Source organism: Cydia splendana, chromosome 26 (genome assembly GCF_910591565.1).
Source record: "Cydia splendana chromosome 26, ilCydSple1.2, whole genome shotgun sequence".
Classification (NCBI taxonomy): domain Eukaryota; kingdom Metazoa; phylum Arthropoda; class Insecta; order Lepidoptera; family Tortricidae; genus Cydia; species Cydia splendana.
Genome location: NC_085985.1, coordinates 6,252,195 through 6,273,584, shown reverse-complemented (window position 1 = coordinate 6,273,584; position 21,390 = coordinate 6,252,195). Strand labels below are relative to the sequence as shown.

The window sequence follows — 21,390 nt, the reverse complement described above, 5'->3', positions numbered from 1 at the left end:
GACTCGATGGCCCCAATGGCGTTGGCATACAGTGTTCCCATATAGTTCCAAACAAATTTTAACTTAACTCAAGAGTTTTTAAACTCTCCATGTATTCTATACTAATAGGTCAGTAGAGAGATATAAGAGTCCGCAGCAAGCTCGGTTCTCCGTACAAACGTAGTTACGCTCTCATTTTAAAACCACTTGCTAGATTGCTCTGAAACTTTTCCGTTACAATAGTATAAGGTGTCACTATGCCTGTAATTTACTTAACAAAGTTAAAAATATACAGCGAATTTATTTTTTTCATATAAAACTTCTGCTTGTGATTCTAGATAGCTTATCTAAAAACCGGGTAATTACAGTTAAATCTATGTATATGGCAACATTTCCAGATTGTCACCATAGACTAATGCAGTAGTATTTTTTTTATGCAACACTAGAGATGTAGCAGAGATATCCTTATTAAACCGGTTTTAATTGCCAAGTTTTGGCATAGACCAAAGAATGTAATACTGGCATAGACAAAAAGTAAACAAAACCGCATTATTATTTATTTTGTTTTCCGACGCCGACGCCGTCGCCGTTTGGCAATCACGGCAACAATTTTGTGTTTTTATCTTCCCGTTCTTTGGATTAGAAAATAAAAACTTGTTTCTTTAAAAGTTTTAGGATTGAATATATCTTCCATAATGATTGACGACGCAGTTATTGATGCAATGGAGGTGCTGCACTCATGCCGCTGCTGCCTGCGGCAGCCCCCGGACAAGGATCTCAAGAAGCCGTACACCCACCTCGGCACAACAGAGATATATTCGGACATACTCGAGCAATGCTTTGATATACGTGTAAGTACGGCTGTTATTTCTGTTACTCTTAATAACTAAATAAATACTATAGGATTTTACACAGATCGACCTAGTCCCACAGTAAGCTCAATAAGGCTTGTGTTGTGGGTTCTAGACGACGATATATATAATATACACATATATATTTAAATATTTATATACATAGGAAACATCCATAACTCAGGACCAAATATTTGTGATAAACTGATAAATAAATGCCCTTACCAGGATTCGAACCTTTGACCTCCTGCTTCATAGGCAGGGTCACTACCGACTAGGCTAGGAGGCCGTTAGTCTCTTCCACTACTCTTCTTAAAAATTTAAATCAGTGACATAGAAGTAGTTCTGAGAAATAAAAGTTTTTTATAGGTTGTTAAACTTAGAACAACAGGCAAAACCTGGAATAGACTGGCACAGAAGAAAGAAAATTGGAAAGTGTTGGGGGAGGCTTTTGCCAAAGGGCACACAGAATTAGCAATGGAAAATAATTAAACAAGCGATACCACATATTCTGATACAAGACTAAAATAAAAATCAAAAATAAAAAAAACTTAGAACAAGAAACCTTTTTAGGTCCTGTTTACATATTGATTTTGTACTAAACGCAAATATATGAACTTGCACTTGACACTTCAGTATGTTAACAGGCCCTTATTTATAAACGCCAAGGACAAGATTTAACAAAGGTTTACTTAGGTGCGGTTGCACGAAACCTTCTGTCACCGTCAAAGCGTTCGCTGATTTTTATTATATGGAAGTTGCTTAGTTCGGTGATGTTGATCAGTCTGTCAACTGTGGTTGGTGCAACCGACCCGAAGTTTTATAAATAAGGGGGTTAAAATATACTCTGATTAACATGCTGCTGACATGAATATTATTAAACATTATAGACTTGTATTAACTAATGTAACACCTTGATAATCTTGTTACTTTAATTTGTAAGCAGTATTGTTGAGCAGTGGTTCTTAGACATACTTTTCAAAATCAGATTATTCATTACATACAATTAGAGGTTATAAAATTAAGATTTAATTATATTTGGCAGCTGTCGCTAGACAATGATGACGAGTGTGGGATCTGCGAGACATGCGTGGAGCGCCTGCGAGACGCATGCATCTTCAAGCTCCAAGTGCAGAACAGCCAGGCGGAGCTACAGAAGCGACTGGATCGAGTACTTCACGTTATGGGTATGGTTGTAAACATATTTTTCCTTTTCTATTGACAATTGGAGGTAATTCAAGGGAAAAAGTATCCAATTCACAATAATCTGTCAGTAAAATATGAACTTGTATGTCCAAACCTTCCTTAACCCTTAAGTCCATAGCGGCAACATGCTCCATCATATTTAAAACAAGATGCATCTCTATAATAAGAATTACGGTTCGAATGACGAGAAAGGAATGCACTGATTTAAACTTTTACGATTCTCCGTGTGTTAGCAACACTGGCGATCTTTAAAAATAAAACAAATAAAATGTGGGTAAGAATTGATTTTTAATAAAAATATAACAGGCGGGTATTCTGGAGAGGCAAGATGATCGAGGTGTAACGGCTGGTTCTTTGTTAAAATAATATAAGTTTAATTAATTGGAAAAGCAGAATACATTGATTTACAAATCAAAGGCTGTATATATTTCTGGAAGCAGATGACCTCTAATATATCCGAAGTGGTAAGAACGTTTAGAGAACCTCAGGTATGTGTTAATTTTGATTACATACAAATTTTAACAACTACACGCCTACAATTTGGAATATCACTTGTATTAAATAATATTGGAGTGGTGTAAAATAACTGTGCACTAATACAGTATTGGTGGCATATGTAAGTAGTGCCAGTAAATTATAAAAAAAATATATACAATCATTGTACAGGGTACAAGTATTGAGATTACAAAAATAAAGGAATAAAGGTTTTTCTGATTAATATTTGTTACCTATTTTACGAATTGACGATTTTGATAAGCGATTAACTTCAACTTCAAACATCTTTATTGCCAATATATGACTTTTAAGTACCCCGTAAGGGCACATCAATTTGTCTTTTACATACTTATACATAAGTATTAACAGAGTATTAAGTATTAGCCTTGTAAGCTGCACTGTACGGACATTTTAATAAACTATGTATAAAAAAAAAAAGAGTTAATAATAGTATTATGCAGTTTCAAGTACTATTTATTCCGGGAGGATCACCAAAAAAAAAACTCTTGCAGTGAACGGTAACTCCTATCCAGTAAATACTTATGTAAAATGGTCTCAAATAATTTGGGATTTCTTCCCTTAAACAGATAACTGGTACATTACGCAATAGGTGTAGGTACATAATTATATGTTATTATAAAATCATTTAAGGTTCCCCCTTGGTTATCCTGTGTTTATTAAAAGTAAGTATTCATTTTATAATGATGATGGTGTTATGGGTAAGTGTTTCTTTTATCAGCCATAAAGTGGTACTTATGATATGATTTAACTAGCTGACCCGGCGACTTCGTATGTCGTTGTCAGTGAATGTCGTGTTCGACTGTTCGTGCTACCTTTCAGGTGAACTTAGTTTCGGCTTTTATATGCTGACCCGGCAAACTTCGCACCGACCGACTAACAGTGTAAATAATTATTTTTATTTTAAAATATTTCTGTGTCAACTTAGTTAATTAAATGAAGAAAAGAAATAGTAAGCATCAAATTCAAGAAAACAAAATGTAATTAAACTCGGAAGATAACATTAAACATGTTTTAAAGGCGATTGGCCCGAAATTGCATGTTGATGGATTGTGATCTGAATTCAAGATGTTTTTGGAAAAGTATTTCTTAATAAATAATTTTATATTGATAAATCACGCAGAGATGATGTACAATTATTAATGAAATACGTGATTTTATGATCAAATTTATCTATTGTACATGTTTGAATTACGATGTAAAGTTATATATGTCAACGTCAAACAACGAGAAGGACGAACTTATGCGGCAAAAGGAGATGGATGGACCCGTGTTGCATCATGTGTTGTCTGTTAAAGCGCAGTGGCGCCCTCAATCATTTTCTACAATTTCGTGTCGGACTAACCTAGGAGCAATTTTATGGCAATGAATTACTTTTATAATTTTGTTTACATCTATTTTAATAGGTATTAACTGAAATAAATGTCAGATACGGAGAAAGTTACCAAGGCCTACATAAAAACAAATTAAAATATTTTCAGAAAAATAATTTAATTTGTTCTAATATTTCTAACTGTTTAAATAGTTTATCTGATATTCCGATGGAGACAAATCAAACAGTAAAACCATGAAAATGGGTCAGCTGTTCTCGAGTTATGTGTTGTAATATAACAAACACGACTAAGTTTTAAGATGGGTATATAGACTATTATAGATTGTTTATATCATTCAGTGATTTTAGTAAGATTATTTACGAGTAAGCTAAAAAGAAAACTACCCACTAAATATCAAGTGCAGACTACAAGATATTAGCAATTTACGAAACGCTTGTTTTCGCCTTCACGCCCGGTCCAATGTTAATTGACCCCAAGTGATATACGGCCATTACACGTGAATGAGGATCAGCATTATTTGGGTTTTCCGTGATGCAGCGATCGGTGAGCTTGATCAATATAGAAATGTATGGTAGACTAACGTTACATCTTATACAGTAAGGTCATTACAACTTGCATCGTTTGTCTGCACAATAAAGCTGATATTTCAATGAATAATTTAGTAATGGGGATGACAATTTTTAATTAATGTATCAGTCGATCAGGTTTGTTTTGAGGATCAAATGTGTAAATACAAACCCAGCAGACAATTAGGCGACACTCAGCACCTACTTTATAACCTTTAGAGATAGAATGGCTGTAAAATGGTTGCATAGTCTTAGCTTAGCCAGGCTGAGGTGACATAAAACTGGTTAAGAGGTTCAGCTATAGCTTTAACTTACAGTAGCTGTTTTGCTGCTACTCGTATAATGCGTGTTGGGCAGCTGGTGTTGTGGCTCTATGTGAGTTGTAGGCGGCTGCAAATTGGCACTTTGGCTTCTGAGCGGGCGATAAAAAGTCTTTTGTAGCTCCTTGTATTGCAATCGTTGCTTGGCTCCTTTGTGTCACTTGCAGTTGAATAGAGAAGTTGTTAGTCGCGGTTGTGGGTCACGTAGTCGCGGACGAGCGCTGTCCAGTCCAGTACCTTAGTAACACCTTATATGTTATTAGAGACTAACTTACAAGCTGAACCTATAGCGCCATGTAAATTAGGACGTAAATACTGAATAAAAATGCATAGCTTTACTCAATTTTGAACGAATGTTAGCACCATAAGTAATTAAAACTGAACTTCACGAATGTAATTTGATTTTCGGAAATTACATGCGGTGGACCACAATTAGAAGACTGTTATTTTTTTGGATAGATATGCCCAGTATGGTCCAGTATCAGGTCCTGTAAAGTTTTGTTAATGGTACATGTATGTATCTAGTTATTGACGGTATGATTGGTTCCGATATCATAAGTCTGCTGATGACGCTGATGAGCACTATAATGTTTCTTTTTATTTCTCCATTGGATTTCGCTTCAAGCTGTCACAGGGTAGCCTTACGAACGATAATACAAAAATGGAAAATAAAATACTCATGATCTTCCCATCATACTATCGAAATGACGCTGACAGGTTAAATGAGACGTTCGAACGTAGTAGTAAAAGAGAGTACAAATAGAAATGATTTATTAGCAGAAAAAGGGTACAATAAGTGTCTTGGGTTAAGTGTGTAATCGTTTCACCTTCTTCAGCTGTTTATAGGCGGCATGCAGTACACCGTTAATAAGAAATTAACATAGTTACATTTATAAAACTACGAGGTACATGAGCCAAAATGGCAAACATAAATGGGCATTAAAGAATAGGTATACTTAATAACTATACCACCAAGGTGTATCATAGACAGCAGGAATTAAAACAAAGTAACATTTAGTTATCACACAGCGAGTACCTACAAATAGTAAAAAAAAAAAAGTTGGTTCGCTCCTTATGAGCAACATAATCAGTAGGTAATGTTGCGAGTATTATAAAAGCAGTGATCTGGAGGCCAGTCCAATAGAAGTTTGTTAAACTTATGGCCCCGGGTGATTGTGTGAACGGGTATGGTTATTGTATATCTTTTATAAGCATTTTTTCTGCATCTCTGTCATGCAGCGTGGATGGTGTGAGATATTGTGCTCTTGGGTTGACGGAGCACATATCATTTTAAGATCTTGGAAATATTTTGGATATGATTTTTGAAAATTACAGATTTTGAGTATATACATACATACAAGCCAGATTTACAGTAATATTTAAATAGTGGTTTACAACTGATCCCCATAGGAGCATTTGCTAAAGTATGATGAGACGTGGCCGTGATGGGCCATGGGGACTGCTTCGTAGGAAGCAGATAGTCGTAGTTTTTGCAGGCCAAGACGAAATGGTCAAGTCTTGAACATTGTGACAGACAGGGCCGGATTAAGCATGTCGGGGCCCCTAGGCAGTGCGAGGCTCGGGGCCCCCTACAGTCAATTCTCCACACAGCATATTCAGTACAGGGAAATAAGTTTGTGTTTTTAATTTCAATCTTCAGGCGTCGGCCGAGCCGATCCGAATCGAACGATGTCTTTTTCGCTCTTATCGCGTTGTCATAAAGCTTTATTCTATCGGTTTTTGCCGATTCCGCGTCTCGGTAAGTATGGGGAGAGCCCTTAGGCTTAAGGCCAATTCCCAGTGGCATATCAAAGATGTGAGCTTCAGCGTCACTTTCCTATCTACCTCTAATGGCAAATTTTAAGCGAGGTTAAAGGCTAAGCTCAACTAGTGCCATAAACTTGATTTTATCAATAGTTAATATTTTTCGAGACTGAACAGCGATTGTCCGACTATAAGACCAAACGCCGAGCCACATGATTAGAATCAACCTAATAATAAAGAATTTCCATATGTTAAAATTACTTAAATAGGGAATATTAGGCAAAGCTCTGCGTAGGTGGCACCTTTGTGGCACATACAGTAAACAAACCACATTGACACATCACACGTCACGTCAATCACATGGCCTACCGCGAAACAAGAAAATCGAAATTTCGTTATCTAATCTCTCTATCACTCTTACATATTCGAGCGATAAAGAGGCAGATAACTAAATTTCGATTTTCGCGTTTACCGGTAGGCCCTTGTTAACAAACCGCCTTGATGCATCAATGTCATATTTTATTGTCTGTGAAAACTTGTCAAAATCAGTTTAAGGCACAGTATGTATAAGTTAGTCTATGAATTTACTGAGTCGGTAGTGCTGCACTCTGGCGGCAGAACATTGCAGTAATATCCCCTATTATTAAGTACTAGAGTTAGACCAAAATAAACCTGCAACAGTTTTGATAGCACTCGCAAAACGTCAAAACGTCTATGAAATTATGACGTATAACTAACACTTGCACTGCGTATGCTATCAAGATCATTGTAGACTTTTCTTGGTCTAACTCTATTCATTCGCCAGTCAAGCTAAATACGAAAAATAAACGCGAGCGCAGCGAGCGCGAAATTTTTTGTTAACAAAAGCGTGTTAAAAGGCCGGGTACCGATCTTCATCTGGACCTAAAAGTCCGATGTGCCCCAGTAAGGCGAGCTTTCATGCGAAGTCAAAGCCGTGCTTCATCAGGCTTCAGGATAAATAGTTGAGCACAGACACGAACCAATGTCCATTGTATTAAAAAGCGAGACCGCAGGCCGAGCTTTGCGCAGCGAGGTCAAAGGCTAAGCTGAAGTTGAGATGTGGAACACAAACCAATGGTAAATTGAGGTAAAAAGTGAGGCTGAAGGTCGAGCATTCCTATTAAAAAACTGGGGACACTTTCACAACTTTATATAACAGGAGAACTTTATACAACGCAGAATACGCGCCGTATACTGTAACGTACCTATTGCTTCAATTTTATTACAGTATTTCATTAATTTAAAGTTAAAGAATGGAACGAAAAAAAAAAACAATAGCAAAGCTCAATAATACAGGCAATAATACTCATTATTAGGTATAAGAATAAAAAATATACTCATGAATTTTGACCCTAATGGAACCCTAACAAAATTTTATTTGGTGTGCGCTGAGCCGCCGGGGCCCCCTAGCCGAGGCGGGGCCCCTAGGCAGTTGCCTACTTTGACTTAGGGTTAATCCGGCCCTGGTGACAGAGTGGTTATGGTCCTTCCAATTTAAAAATGAATTGAAATTTAAACCAAAGAACTTAATTTATGTTACCTGTTTTATGAAATGCATAGTCATTTATACGAGTGTTGGGCTGTCGAGGTATTGTTCCATATGGGTGAATTGCATGGGTTGTGTTTTCTGAGCTTAATGAGAAGCTTATTAATTTCCTATCCAATATTTAGTATCAGATGGGGCATTATAAATATCTGTTTTATACATACTTTGATCTTGACCACTGGCTGAAATTATAGTTGTATCGCCATCTGAATATCATTAATGAAAAAAATCCCCTTCCCCCCTTAAGTAATAAATAAGTGTAGCACCTACTTTAGAAACTATCAAAGAGGTGATCAGTGATTAATTTGGTTGTTAATAGTTCTAACAAGTTTGCTGATTTCCGTGCACTGCATTCTGTTGGCTAGGTAAGATTTAAGTCAATCATTTGCCTGGCCTCTAAGTTTCATTAGCATATAATTTATTGAGATGCTCGGCATGATCAGTTGAGTCAGATACTTTTGTCATGTCGAGGAAAATTTCCATAATCGGTGACTTATTGAAGTTTTGAGTCACAAATTTGACACATTCAAAACAAGCCAATTCTGGATTTGGTCCTTTACGGAACCCAAATTGGTCAGGGTGTGAAATGTCATGTTTAGTAAGGAGGTTATTATTGTCTTTTGTTAATAAAAAGCTTTTTCTATTAATTTTGATATTATTGGGACAATCACTGTTGTGCTGTAATTACACTGTAAAACTGCGATCTGTAATTGTTGGGATCGTTACTTTAAGATCGTCAAACGAAGCTTTAAGCTGTTCTGGGAGGGGGCCTTGACTGAAGGATAAATGTACATGAGCAAGAGGTCTGCTTAAAAATAACCTGCCTGACTTCACTGGTTCGGTTGAAATATCGTCAGTACCAAAGGTTTTACTATTACTCAACTACTGTTGGCATTAAGAGAATCGTATTGTGGACTATTCTCAACATTTAGTTTGTTTGTCAACTCATTGAAATTACTTAATCGATAAAATTATTAATGTAGGATAGTACATTACCTGTATCTTACTAATTATTATTGGTAGATCTTATAATTCATTTTTAAAGTAATTAGGGCGAGCGAAGCGAGCCCTATCACTATTCGACGAACTATGCATTCTTGTGGTACACTTTACGGAAAAACTACTGCACTGTTAGGTTTGAAATTTGACATAGTAATGTAAATTCATGTCTAGATGTGTTATCAAACATAAAAATATAATTTTATAAACCTAAAAAAATAAAATAAAGTAATAACACTTTGTATTACTACTAGCGCCATCTGTTGGCAAAATAATGAATTATCTACTTCTCTAACAGATGGCGTTTATACTAGTAAAAAAATCAATAAATATTGGACATACAAATTGACTTAGCCCCAAAGTAATCTCAAGGAGGCTTGTGTTGTGGGTACTCAGACAACGATACCTATGTGGTGTTTTCAATTTCAATAATGTCGATGGCCCTTACGCCATTAACAACGATGAATACAAAAGTGGGTTAAAATTTTGGATTCAGACCCACCTCGCTTCGCTTGGTTTGACTCCCAATTTAGCAATTAAGTTTCTGTGAATACCTACTAGAACAATCAATCTTGCTGTATACCTATTCACTGCGGAGGTCAATTTTGTTTTTGTGACGCTGATGAACTGATCAATCATGTTGTGTTAGCAAACTTAAATCAGGGTATTTTCAGTTCGAGAAACAGTTTTGGCGCCATTAATTTATTACGTAAGACGATTTTGGGGTGGAGGGGGGTCGAACATATCTTATTTTTTCTTACATGGGGGAGGGAGGGGGTTTTCATAGTTCTTACGTAAGATCACAAAGATGCGACTTTTTATTTAATTTCTATGTAATTATGACGTTTAAAATACATAATAATAATACTACCACACTATGCTATCAAACACGGTGCAGAGTTAGCTTAAACGAGCTCAAGTACCTTTGTACAGGTACATATATCACATTCAAAAAATTTTTTTTTGAAAAATAAGCACTAATACAAACCAAACGTGTAGGTACTCAATTTTTCCTTTAGATTCTTACGTAATATATGGTAACATAGGGGAATGGGAGAAGGAGGGGGTCAGCCTATTCTTATTATTTCTTACATAGTGGAGGGAGGGGGTCAAAAACTGGCAAAAATTGTCTTACGTAATTAATGAATGGCGCCTTTAGGGTTACTATTGCTTGGAACTGCTAAAATTATAAATAAAGATAAGCATATTAATACAAACTTCAGTGACTTAGGGCCGATACACGACTGTAACTTGTATGGGAACTACACGCCGACTGCACGCCAATTGCAACGACGGCGTGCAGTTCAACAAAATGACCCAGAACCCTGGCAGTTCCTAGTGGAACTCAGATTTGGTGCAACTAAGGCACATTATGTTTTGGTCATCCGACTCATCTTGATGAGCACTTAGGAGAGTTAGTTCCCAAGATAGAGGTAATGCTGAACCCTGGCAGTACCTAGTGGAGCTCGGGTTTGGTGCAACATAGACACACGCTGTTGGTCATCCGACTCGTTTTGATGAGCAATTGGGAGAGCAGTACCCAGGATAAAGCGGATGCTGAACCCTGGCAGTACATAGTGGAACTCAGGTGGTGTGTAGCATAGACGCACGCTGTTTTGGTAATCTGACTCGTCTTGATGAGCATTCGGGAAAGCAGTAACCAAAATAGAGCGGATCTGAACCCTGGCAGGGTACTTCCATTGTTCCATTAGGTATAATGGAACTCAGGTTTGATGCAACATAGACACACATTGTTTTGGACATCCGACTCGTCACGATGAGCACTTGAGAGAGCAGTACCCAAGATAGAGCTGATGCTGAACCCTTTTTTTTTTTTTGACGGAGTGGGAATGCGTTTATGCACGGTGTGTGGGACTCGCCGCTCCTTTCCCCTCCCCTGGTAAGAGAGGGGGAGAATTTGGTCCTACCCACTAAACCCACTCCGGCGTTTCACCCTCTCTGCCGTTCGTGAGGGCGCACTGGGACCGACTGGGATGACATTCCACCACGGCGCCCTCCGGCAGCCCCGGCTTATCGCCAGGGCCCCCCTCACAATGGGGGAGGATCAGAAACGCTTGATCCCCCCCTCCTCCGACGACGTGTATGGGGCCGTGCAATGCGGGTACGGTACCCGCTGACCCTACTGGGGCTCGAGGCGAGCATACGCTCTTTGCCTTCGACCCTGCCGTCTACGTCGGAGAGGAAGCGCGTCAGCAGCCGCTTCTCGCACCCTCTCCGCCTCCTCCTTCTGTGACATGATTTCTTCGCAGAAGGAGGCCACCGCTTCCCATTTCCTCTCGCTACCCAGCATCGCCGCTATTATGCTGCGTAGCGAGAGGTCCGCTACCCCCGTGGCCGCCCTGAGGGCAGCTCTTTCCACGGCCCAGCGATTGCATTCTTCTAGAGTGTGCTGGGCCGTGTCGTCCGCCGCTCCACATTCGTGGCACTGAGGCCCCGGCTCCCTCTGTATCTTGTGCAGGTAGTGTTCGAAACAACCGTGTCCGGACACCACCTGCGTTACCCTGTATGTCAGGGCCCCCTTGCTTCGGTCCACCCACTCGTCCATTACCGGGAGAATAGCCCCTATGGTTCGGGTTCCATAGCGGCTATCCTCCAAGGCATCCCTCCATCGCTCTCGTAGGCGCTCCGCGGCTGCCCGCGACACCCTCTCGGCCTCCTCCGCGTCTGGGTGCTCCCCACGCCCTCTCGCTTCCGCCCTCCACCGGTACGGCAGTACGTAGTGGAACTCAGGTTTGTTGCACCATAGGCTCACGCTGTTTTGGTCATCAGACTCGTCTTGATGAGCACTTAGGTGTAGTACCCAAGATAAAGCTGATGCTGAACCCTGGCAGTACCTAGTGGAACTCAGGTTTGGTGCAACATAGGCACACGCTGTTTTGGTCATCTGACACGTCTTAACGAGCACTTAGAAGAGCAGGACCCAAGATAGAGCTAATGCTGAACCTTGGCTGTACCTAGTGGAACTGTGTGTGTGTGTGTGTGTTTATGTGCGGAGCAGTGTGATTACCGCCAGTAGGTGTCCAGACGGGATAGATTTTCGCTGAATTGTGTGGTGTGGACGCAAAAATAAATTCAAGGACATTGGCTCGCTGACCCAACATTATGTAGGAAAGCCAGTTGGCATCCTTACAAAAAGTACTGGGCGACCGTGTAGGATCTAATAAGCGCTTATGAAATTGTATATTACGTGTGAATGATATTGGCAATTTGATTTTGTCGTCTGGAGACGTTTTTAATGGACAAAGTAAAAGCTGTAACAAACAGGCGTACTTGACAGCAACCGGGGTCCGGTTAGTATTTGTCTTTCTTGCTCTCACTTATAATTGCGTTCTTAAAGGCCGTAACACACTATCGCACCGTACCGCGACCTTGGTGCGGTGCGATAGTGTGTTACGGCCTTAACTGACTTATTACATACCCACCCACTCGATCGAACATGAAATAAACCTCGGATTGGATCAAAGTCGCGGTCCGGTACATACGTTTAGGTAGAAAAACTCCGCGAGCCCTTACAAAGCTCTGCTTTTTGCTAGTTATATCTGTTGTCTGATCTAAATTTGGTACCTGCGTGGGTATATGACATTCCAGGTTGCTTTACATTTGTGTATTATTGTTAGAAGATACATATATATTTGCTATTGCAATTTGTGTATACATTTTTTTAATATCTTGTCATATTTTTGAAGAGTTTATTGTTTGGCAGATAACCTCTTGGTTCCCTTTTGTCGATGATGATGATGATGATAATGATGGGAAAACACAGATCGGAAAAAGTCTGAATAAGACACAGGATAATTAAACGCTTCCTGAGCGTTGTTCGAGCTAATAGCTTCACAAAAGAAGAGACCCTCGGAGCCTTTATGCTATCATGAAGCTTTCGAATGTTGAATCAACAATAAATCCTTTTCGGTTCAATCCGGGTCGTGCCAGTCTTGATTTCATTGATGTTTGAGGTGACAGGTCATAATCTGATAATTCAAGTTGGTGGGTGTCAGTTAGCATTACGCACACATTAATGCATGGATCCTGGTTGGTGCTTTTGTGTGCATTGCCATGTTAAAACTTCTCATTATACTTGATAGCTCCTTTGTAGATGAATTGTCTTTTGGAGTGTCTATATTCCGATCACCATGAACAACAATATTTCTCTATTTGAGTGTTAAAAATTGAGGTAAATTGTTATCAGGCTTGTGAGGAAAAACACAGTAATGGGACTGAGTTTTTATGGTATTCTATAAATTGTAATTGTTATGCAGTAAATGCTAGTTGTTTCAATGCCGCAACATTTAAAAATGAAAATGAAAAAGGTTTGGTGAGGCAGATTAAAGTGGAGGTTTGACGCTAAATGTGGAATCATAACCTTATCCTCATTTTATTGTTCGGTATGAAATGATTATTTACTGTTGAGTGGAGAAGTGACGAAAAGGAAATTGTTAGTAGTCTGCTACTAATTGTATTACCAGTTGTAACTGACATGAGTTTATTTTCAGTGTTTGGAGTGTGTCCTCACGTCTACGGCGACGTGTACACATAAGACGGAATGTGTGATCTCGTCTACGGTGACGTGAGTAAGAAGGAATGTGTGATCTTGTCTACGGTGACAGACACACATTTAAAAAAAGAAGGTATGTGTAATCTTGTCTACGGTGACGGATACACATTAAAAACAAAGAAGGTATGTGTGATCTTGTCTACGGTGACGGACACACATTAAAAAAAAAAAAGGTATGTGTAATCTTGTCTACGGTGACGGATACACATTAAAAACAAAGAAGGTATGTGTGATCTTGTCTACGGTGACGGATACACATGAGATAAGGAGTGTGTGATCTCGTCTACGGTGACGTGTACACATAAGAAGGAGTGTGTGATCTCGTCTACGGTGACGTGTACACATAAGGAGTGTGTGATCTCATCTACGGTGACGTGTACACATAAGAAGGAGTGCGTGATCTCGTCGACGGTGACGTGCACACTTGCAAAGAAGCGACGTCTACGCTGAAGAATTGTGTGATTAAATCGACGATGATGAGTGCAATTTCTGAAATAATTGCTTGCATAATGAACGTTATGTTATATCAAAGTGATACATTGCCATAGAAAGTTTTATTTCATTTTAGTTTTTTATATGCTTATTAAAGCCTGCCGAAAAAGGATTCACGCAGGCGTCGAAGGAGAGGCGGCCGCGCAAGGCGCCTCGCAAGAGCCAGTGTGGCACAGCGGAGCCAGATATTGCATCTGGACTGAGGGCTGCCACGCCGAATACGGCGCTATACGTATCGCGCCTGCATGTTTCCGCCACGGCTGACGATGTGGTGGAATATCTGCGCAAGAACACCCGTTACGAGTTGAAAGTGTTCCAGCTGCGATCGCGTCATTACGTGCACTTCCGCTCGTTTGTGGTGCGCGTGCCGCGGCCGCTGCTGGAAGCCATCGCGAACACGGACTTCTGGCCGAAGGGTGTGATATTTCGGCGGTTCCGTGGGAATCTGCCGAATCCTACACCAGAGCAAGTGACGCCGCAACAGAAAACTGCGTCACGAAAATGATTTTTTTAGTATTTAACTTTTTTATAATTGTATATACATATATGTTAGTTTGTAAGGTATGTATCTGTGGGCCTTAGCAGCCTGAAAATAAATGCTTTGATTTTTTTGATTTGATTGATTAATGATGTATTGTATAAGATTAAAGTTACATTTTGGAATACTAGTTTTGTTAATGTGTTTATTGTAAATAAATTCTTGATTGTTAAGAGATATAAAATAATTGTATGAGGCCATACGCCTTGTGTAGAATGGCCGAGCATTAACCGGAATGGGGACATTCCTACAACAGAATGGCCGTCTGTTAGCAACACTGGCGATCTTTAAAAATAAAACAAATAAAATGTGGGTAAGAATTGATTTTTAATAAAAATATAACAGGCGGGTATTCTGGAGAGGCAAGATGATCGAGGTGTAACGGCTGGTTCTTTGTTAAAATAATATAAGTTTAATTAATTGGAAAAGCAGAATACATTGATTTACAAATCAAAGGCTGTATATATTTCTGGAAGCAGATGACCTCTAATACGTGACAACATGTTCTCGAAATGTCGGAGGTCAATTATAGCACTATTTGCTTTGTTATAGATGGGGGACCTGAAGGCAGGTCCGAGATGGAGGAACAGGACCAACCAAATAGTGTCCCTAGATCACGTGAGTACTGAGTGTAGATCTACAATTTATGTACAAAATTATCACCTGATTATATGTCAAGATTCCGATTTGAGCTACAAATTGGCATACCCTCCTAACACGGGTGCCCCATAAGAGTTTTGAGGTATGGCACCCTAAATTCATAGATACTACAAAGGTAGACCAACTTGTTGTTATATGTATGCGGGTAAATTATTTCACTGATAAAAAAAACTTCATTGCTTCAGATGGTGAACCAGGAACTGAAGTGGAGCAACAACAAGAAGTTATTGGTGATTCTCTAGCATGTAAGTACTCCAGAAAGTCCCATCCACCCCTTCCCAGAAAAAAGCCTTTTTAATGGCTTAGCTCCAACCATTTGCTTCATTTTGAAATGATATCCCATTCATTTTACTTCGCTCTAGAAAGGGATTTCCTTTCCAGGGCCGGATTAACCATGTCGTGGTAGTTTAGTTTTGTGTGGTTTTGTTACATTCCTCCTTATAAGTTGATAAGTTACATAAATCCGTAGGTATTTAAGCTAAGATTTTAAACGTTACGACGATAAACTTTCTGCAACTTACGATTAGCAACTTAAAATTTCAACGCTATTGAACATGGCATATGCAATGTTGGTGCAAAATCGTACAACAAATATACGTTTAAGTTACTTCTGTAACGTTGATTATATGCTTGCAGCCATATTCATAGAAAGTTTTAGCTAACTTGGAACATTGATCAGTGGTTGCGATATCCGGATGGCAAAAATCATGATTTATAAAAGCGAAGTAGCGCTAATATCTTTAGAAAAAGCTTGGAATGTTAGACAGCCATGGAACCTCGTTTATCTCACAATTATCGTTAATTCTCAAGATGGCAGTCAAACAACTGATTTTGACAAGAGCAAAATCATGCAATCGTCTGGGAGTATTCAATTAATGTGTTAAGGTGCCGTAGGTTCGGAGAGTGGAGTTTTTGAAAAGTCGTAGCGCTTTATTAAATTGTACAACGGGACTTAATCGCGTATTTAAGTTTTAAGATTTACCTCCGACGTGACATACGCGATTAAGTCTCGTTGTACAATTTAATAATGTGTAAAAATCGTGAAAGTTTAAATCGCTAAAAAATAAACGATTTTACACGAATTAAAACCAATTATTGTCACAGAAAAACTTCAAAACAAACAGTATACTTGAAGCACTCACGCACAATATGGAAGTAAGATGGATAAATTGAGAGAAGGCAATATCCGCCATTAATTGTCTGCCAAATTCAATAGAGATTGTTTTTGTTCGTACTTGCGGCTGGCTGGCTTTCACCACGTCGAGAAATACAACTCCGGTCTTGAGTTGAGTGAGTGAAGTGGGAGTTCGCGAGTGAGGTATTGAAGATTTGGTTTCTATTAAGTTGGGCGGCGTAAGTATACACGTGTGAATAGTTAATTCGCACTTGTATCGTAATGTACTATTGCAGCAGTTGAGGTGGTTTTTGTTGTAAGGAGAAGGCAGTTTATTTGCATGTGATAATTAACTTATGTTGTGGAAACTCATATACAATAAGGTTTGTCTATAGGGGTTGTATATGGCAAGTATCCTAATTGCTTGAAAAAATATAATTTTTGTTTGTCAGGTAATAAAGAAGCATTGGATGTGCTCAAATCTAGACAGGGGGCATCATCATTATCAGAAGCTGAGTCTGGCAAGATAACTGTCGAGATACCAATTGAAAAAGGATCAAACGAAATAAATGCGGGTATGCTATTTTTACTAGAGTTTAATTAGCTTGCAATTTGCAATGTAGTATATATATTTGCACGCTTGAAGACATACATCGTTAACGGGAGCTACAATCTGATGAAACTAATTTGAATTTACGGCGCTGGGGAAGCTTATCACAGCCATGATATAATTTGCAATTTTTTCAATAATTTGCAATATTTTTTATGTATATAAAATACATGGCTGTATGTGGTATGGGTCTTAGCTTTTACTGTTTCTTTTGTTACATCTAGCACAACTTGCCGCGCTTGTAACGTGAGAGATAGGAAATCGTATGTCACGCGACAAGCGAAGTAAGTAAGGTGTGCCGATTGTTAACAACTTGCAAGAAGTTGGTTTTATTGTTAACAATCTAGTTTTAGAGATATCACAGTACCGTAGAATAGAAGCCAATCAAACTCATGTACCTACTGTAGAGTAGGATACCATGCTCGCATCGAGCAGTGGCCTAATTATCAAAACTTCCAAGCCTTATAGTATTACAAGTGCCTAGCAGTGCCATTCAATACAAAATAACAGTCAAAACGCTTTTATTAAACAAGGAAAATTAAGCAAGGCTTGTACGTTTTGATAAACAGTAAACTGACCAGTGGTTCAAGCCCCGTGGACAACGTGCCGATCGCTATCGCTCCGTAGCGAACGAAACGCAACTGTCACTGTCACACTAATATGGAAGAGAGACACAAAGCGATTCGATAGCGAAGCGCAAGCGATTGTCACCTTGGCTAGGCTCCAGGTCAGATGGAAGTCGGTCCAATGTAAGAACCGGACCTGTCTAATAGGCATCATGCCCAAAGCGTATTGAACAAACGAGCAAAAACGCTAGGAGTATGATAGTGATTTTAATATATATTTACTAGCTTTTGCCCGCGACTTCGTCTGCGTGGAATTAGTGACAGCAGCTAAAGTAGGTATTATAGTGCCTAGATAATGCTAATAGCTATCAATTAATTCGCGCATTGCTTTAACTCTTTCAATTCCACCCCCCTTTGGACTCTCTGCAGGGATGATTTCCGACATAAAAATTATCCTATGTCCTTCCCCAGGACTCAAACTATCTCTATATCTAATTTCAACTAAATCGGTTCAGCGCTTTAAGCGTGAAGAGGTAACAGATAGACAGACAGACACGCTTTCGCCTTTATAATGAAATGAAATGAAAATCTTTATTTCAGGCAACTAATGGCCCATACATAAATACCTTAAAACTAGCATACATATTATATAAAAATATATTTTATAACTAAACTTTAAAAAACTAAACACTACATATCCATTATGGTTGCGATGCATTACGCAACCCCGCAGTGTCAGGGAGCCGGCCGCGGAACCGCCGAAACTTGACACCTTTCGGCCAAAACTCCTCCTTGGTGAAGGTCGCTAGATGGTCAGTCGGAACGCTCACCACAAACGAATTAAAATTCGCATTGTGTCGAGATTCCAACATCGCGACCCTCAGGATGAATCCGGTCTTCGTTTTCACATACTTTACGATGTCATCGACCTTCGTAAGGTAATGTAGACGGGACACATACAGCAGCGTCGACGGTGTTGCAGGACGCAGCAAATGGTTCGGTCCAGTCGGTGCGGTACCACACTGATTCTGACGAGCCGGTTTTCTTCTCTTCTCCACCTTCTTGAAACCGTCCTCGTCACATCGCGACTCCCTTAGAGTCGGCTGTGATTGGTCCTTGTGAACAGGATCACGAAGGCTCTGCACCCCTTTCTTCTTAATATTAGTATGGATTATTGCATATATTGCATAATATTATTTTTCACCACACCAGCTCGGAAAGGCTTACTTTGCACTTCAAAAACGGATAGCAAACGCGCACTTTGCTATCAGTAATTCACATGTGAGGCAAAGTAATCAAATGCAAATTTTGAGTTGTTTTCTGTCGTTTGCTGGTAGAATTGACTTTTAAATGATGATTTTGGATGATAAATATTTAATAACATTCATTTGAATTTGAATTGGTTTGATTTTGTTTGATATTTTACATTTAATATTTGCTTCGGGTTGGTGTGGTGAAAAATTTTGTGTTTCACTTGGGGGCAATTTTTTTTAACCCTCGTGCTTTGAAACCCTCGCAACGCTCAAGATTCCATTTTTCGAACAATTTTGGAATCTTTCGCTTGCTCGGGTATCAATATTAGCACGAGCGGTTAAACAACAACTTTGCCCCCTTGTAAAACAAATAACTATTTTATTTTTATTTTCAGGTATTGCTGAATCCTTAATCGAGTTAAAAACTTTAGCAACTTGCACATTGAGCAAAATTGAGACAATCGAAAAGAGAATGACCCTGTTTAGTTCAAACGAGCAAAATAACGCAGATTCATTATGTCATCGATTGCCACTTAAAACATTACCGGACTTGGAAAAACTTGAACTAAAAATACAACAAAGTGAAATAATGAAAAATCAGTTGGTAGGTATATCGGCTTAATTAAAACCATCATTGAAATTGCAATTATATGCATATAAATTAATAAAAAAAAATTGGCTGTGGCATACATTTTGGCTGGCTTGATGTTAATATTTGTATGAAGAGTAAAATTTTTTTTCGCCTTTTCGATATTGGTTCCATAGTAAAAGTAGTCCAGTATGACCTACATATTCACCCCGTAAATTATTGCAGGTGACTATAATAAAACAACCTGTACCTGTAGGTACTTAAACTGTTTTTATTAGTATCGAACTCTAACAAAATTTTGGTGGTAACTACTGGGAAAAAAAATCCCACCTTTTACCAGTGGGATAAATAATTCCCAGTTTTGGTGGTAACTACTGGGATTTTTTTTCCCAGTAGTTACCAGTGGTAAAAGGTGGGAAAAAATTCTCAGTAGTTACCACCGGTAACAACTTGGTGGTAACTAGTAGGAATAACCCAAAAAATCACGTTTGTTGTATGGGAGCCGCACTTAAATATTTATTATATGCTGTATTTAGTATTTTGTTATAGCGGCAACAGAAATACATCATCTGTGAAAATTTCAACTAGCTATCACGGTTCATAAGATACAGCCTGTTGACAGACAGACAGACTGACGGACAGCGGAGTCTTAGTAATAGGGCCCCGTTTTTACCCTTTGGGTACGGAACCCTAACATTTATTTTCTGCTTTTCAATGGGCTGGCTTTGAAAAAAAAGATATGAAATTAAGTTATTATGGTTTTTTTTTTATATCTACACTATACTGCGTTCCTCCCATGACACTGGCAGGGATAGAATCCGTTGTACCATCGGACACAGGGAAACCTAGTTTGAGAGCCAGGAAGCCAACTTCAATGTACCAATGTAAAGTTGCAGTACTTTTTTTTTTATTCTTATACAAATTATATTTTCAGATAAACAACTTAAGCCTTGTTGGTGGCAATACAACTACAACAATCACCAGAAGAATACTTCAACGACTTTTCTCTACGGCGCTAGCACTCCAATGCAATTGGACTGGCAAAAACAATAAGTTCAGCTTAAAGCAACTGCTACTCACAGAAGTAATTATTAGTAAGTAGTTAAAACAGCATATCTGAATACTTAATATTTCTTAGAGAAAGTACAGTTCTATATAACTAATATTATCTTAAAAGATAGCTATAGAATGGCGAACTGACACGAGTAGGTATGTTATAAGCGATCATAGTACTTATAACGTCTGAAAATTCCGTGCGCTTAGTGAGTACCGGAATCCTATACTCACTATGTATACCTACTGGTCATAGTCAGACATTCTCTAGGCCGGTTTTTAATTTTTTATACGATTTTTAATTTGACGTCATGCTCCCTTGCAACCCCACTGTGTGTTTCTTTTGAGATTTATTTTGACATACAATGTACTCAATAATGTACTGAATTAATACTTACTTTAGCTTTTGCTAGTTAAAAAAATAGGTAATTATCTCCCGGACGCGAGCACTTTTGCTCGATGTCTATTGATGTACATTTTTTTTTATAAAGTACTAATTCAGTACATATTACTTTCCACTCTTTTTTCTGTGCTTAATGATCCACTCTCTCCGGAATACCTCAAATCCTTCTTTCAATACTACGGCGTTTCTCGCGTCCGCCAACTTCGCTCTTCTGGCAATATGTCTCTGTCCATCCCTCCTCACCGAACCGGGTTCATGTCGAATTCGTTCACTGTGCAGGTGGCGCGTCTTTGGAACGGACTTCCTTTCAACATAAAAAATGCGCCTAATAAGTTCGCTTTCAAAAAATCCGTACGTGCTTTCTTTGCTAGCAGAATGAAAAAATCTTAGTGTATTATATATTAGTTTCATAATATGTTTCGTCGTTATTTATATATATA

General features: G+C 38.8%; 1 protein-coding gene across 4 annotated transcripts in view; it reads left to right on the top strand.

Moving 5' to 3' along the window:
- Positions 1 to 557: 557 nt before the first annotated feature.
- LOC134803234 (zinc finger protein 721-like) overlaps positions 558 to 21,390 on the top strand; it is a 52,524-nt gene continuing 31,691 nt past the window's right edge. For 2 of the 4 annotated variants that reach the window (XM_063775926.1, XM_063775928.1), the window contains exons 1-4: positions 558 to 830; positions 1,876 to 2,017; positions 15,255 to 15,320; positions 15,548 to 15,607. In XM_063775926.1, coding sequence (XP_063631996.1) covers positions 675 to 830; positions 1,876 to 2,017; positions 15,255 to 15,320; positions 15,548 to 15,607 — 424 coding nt within the window. In that variant the 5' untranslated portion in view covers positions 558 to 674. Of the gene's footprint in view, positions 831 to 1,875; positions 2,018 to 15,254; positions 15,321 to 15,547; positions 15,608 to 16,928; positions 17,052 to 19,300; positions 19,510 to 20,428; positions 20,589 to 21,390 lie in introns of all 4 variants that reach the window. The other 2 variants (XM_063775927.1, XM_063775929.1) reach the window with 2 other exon arrangements.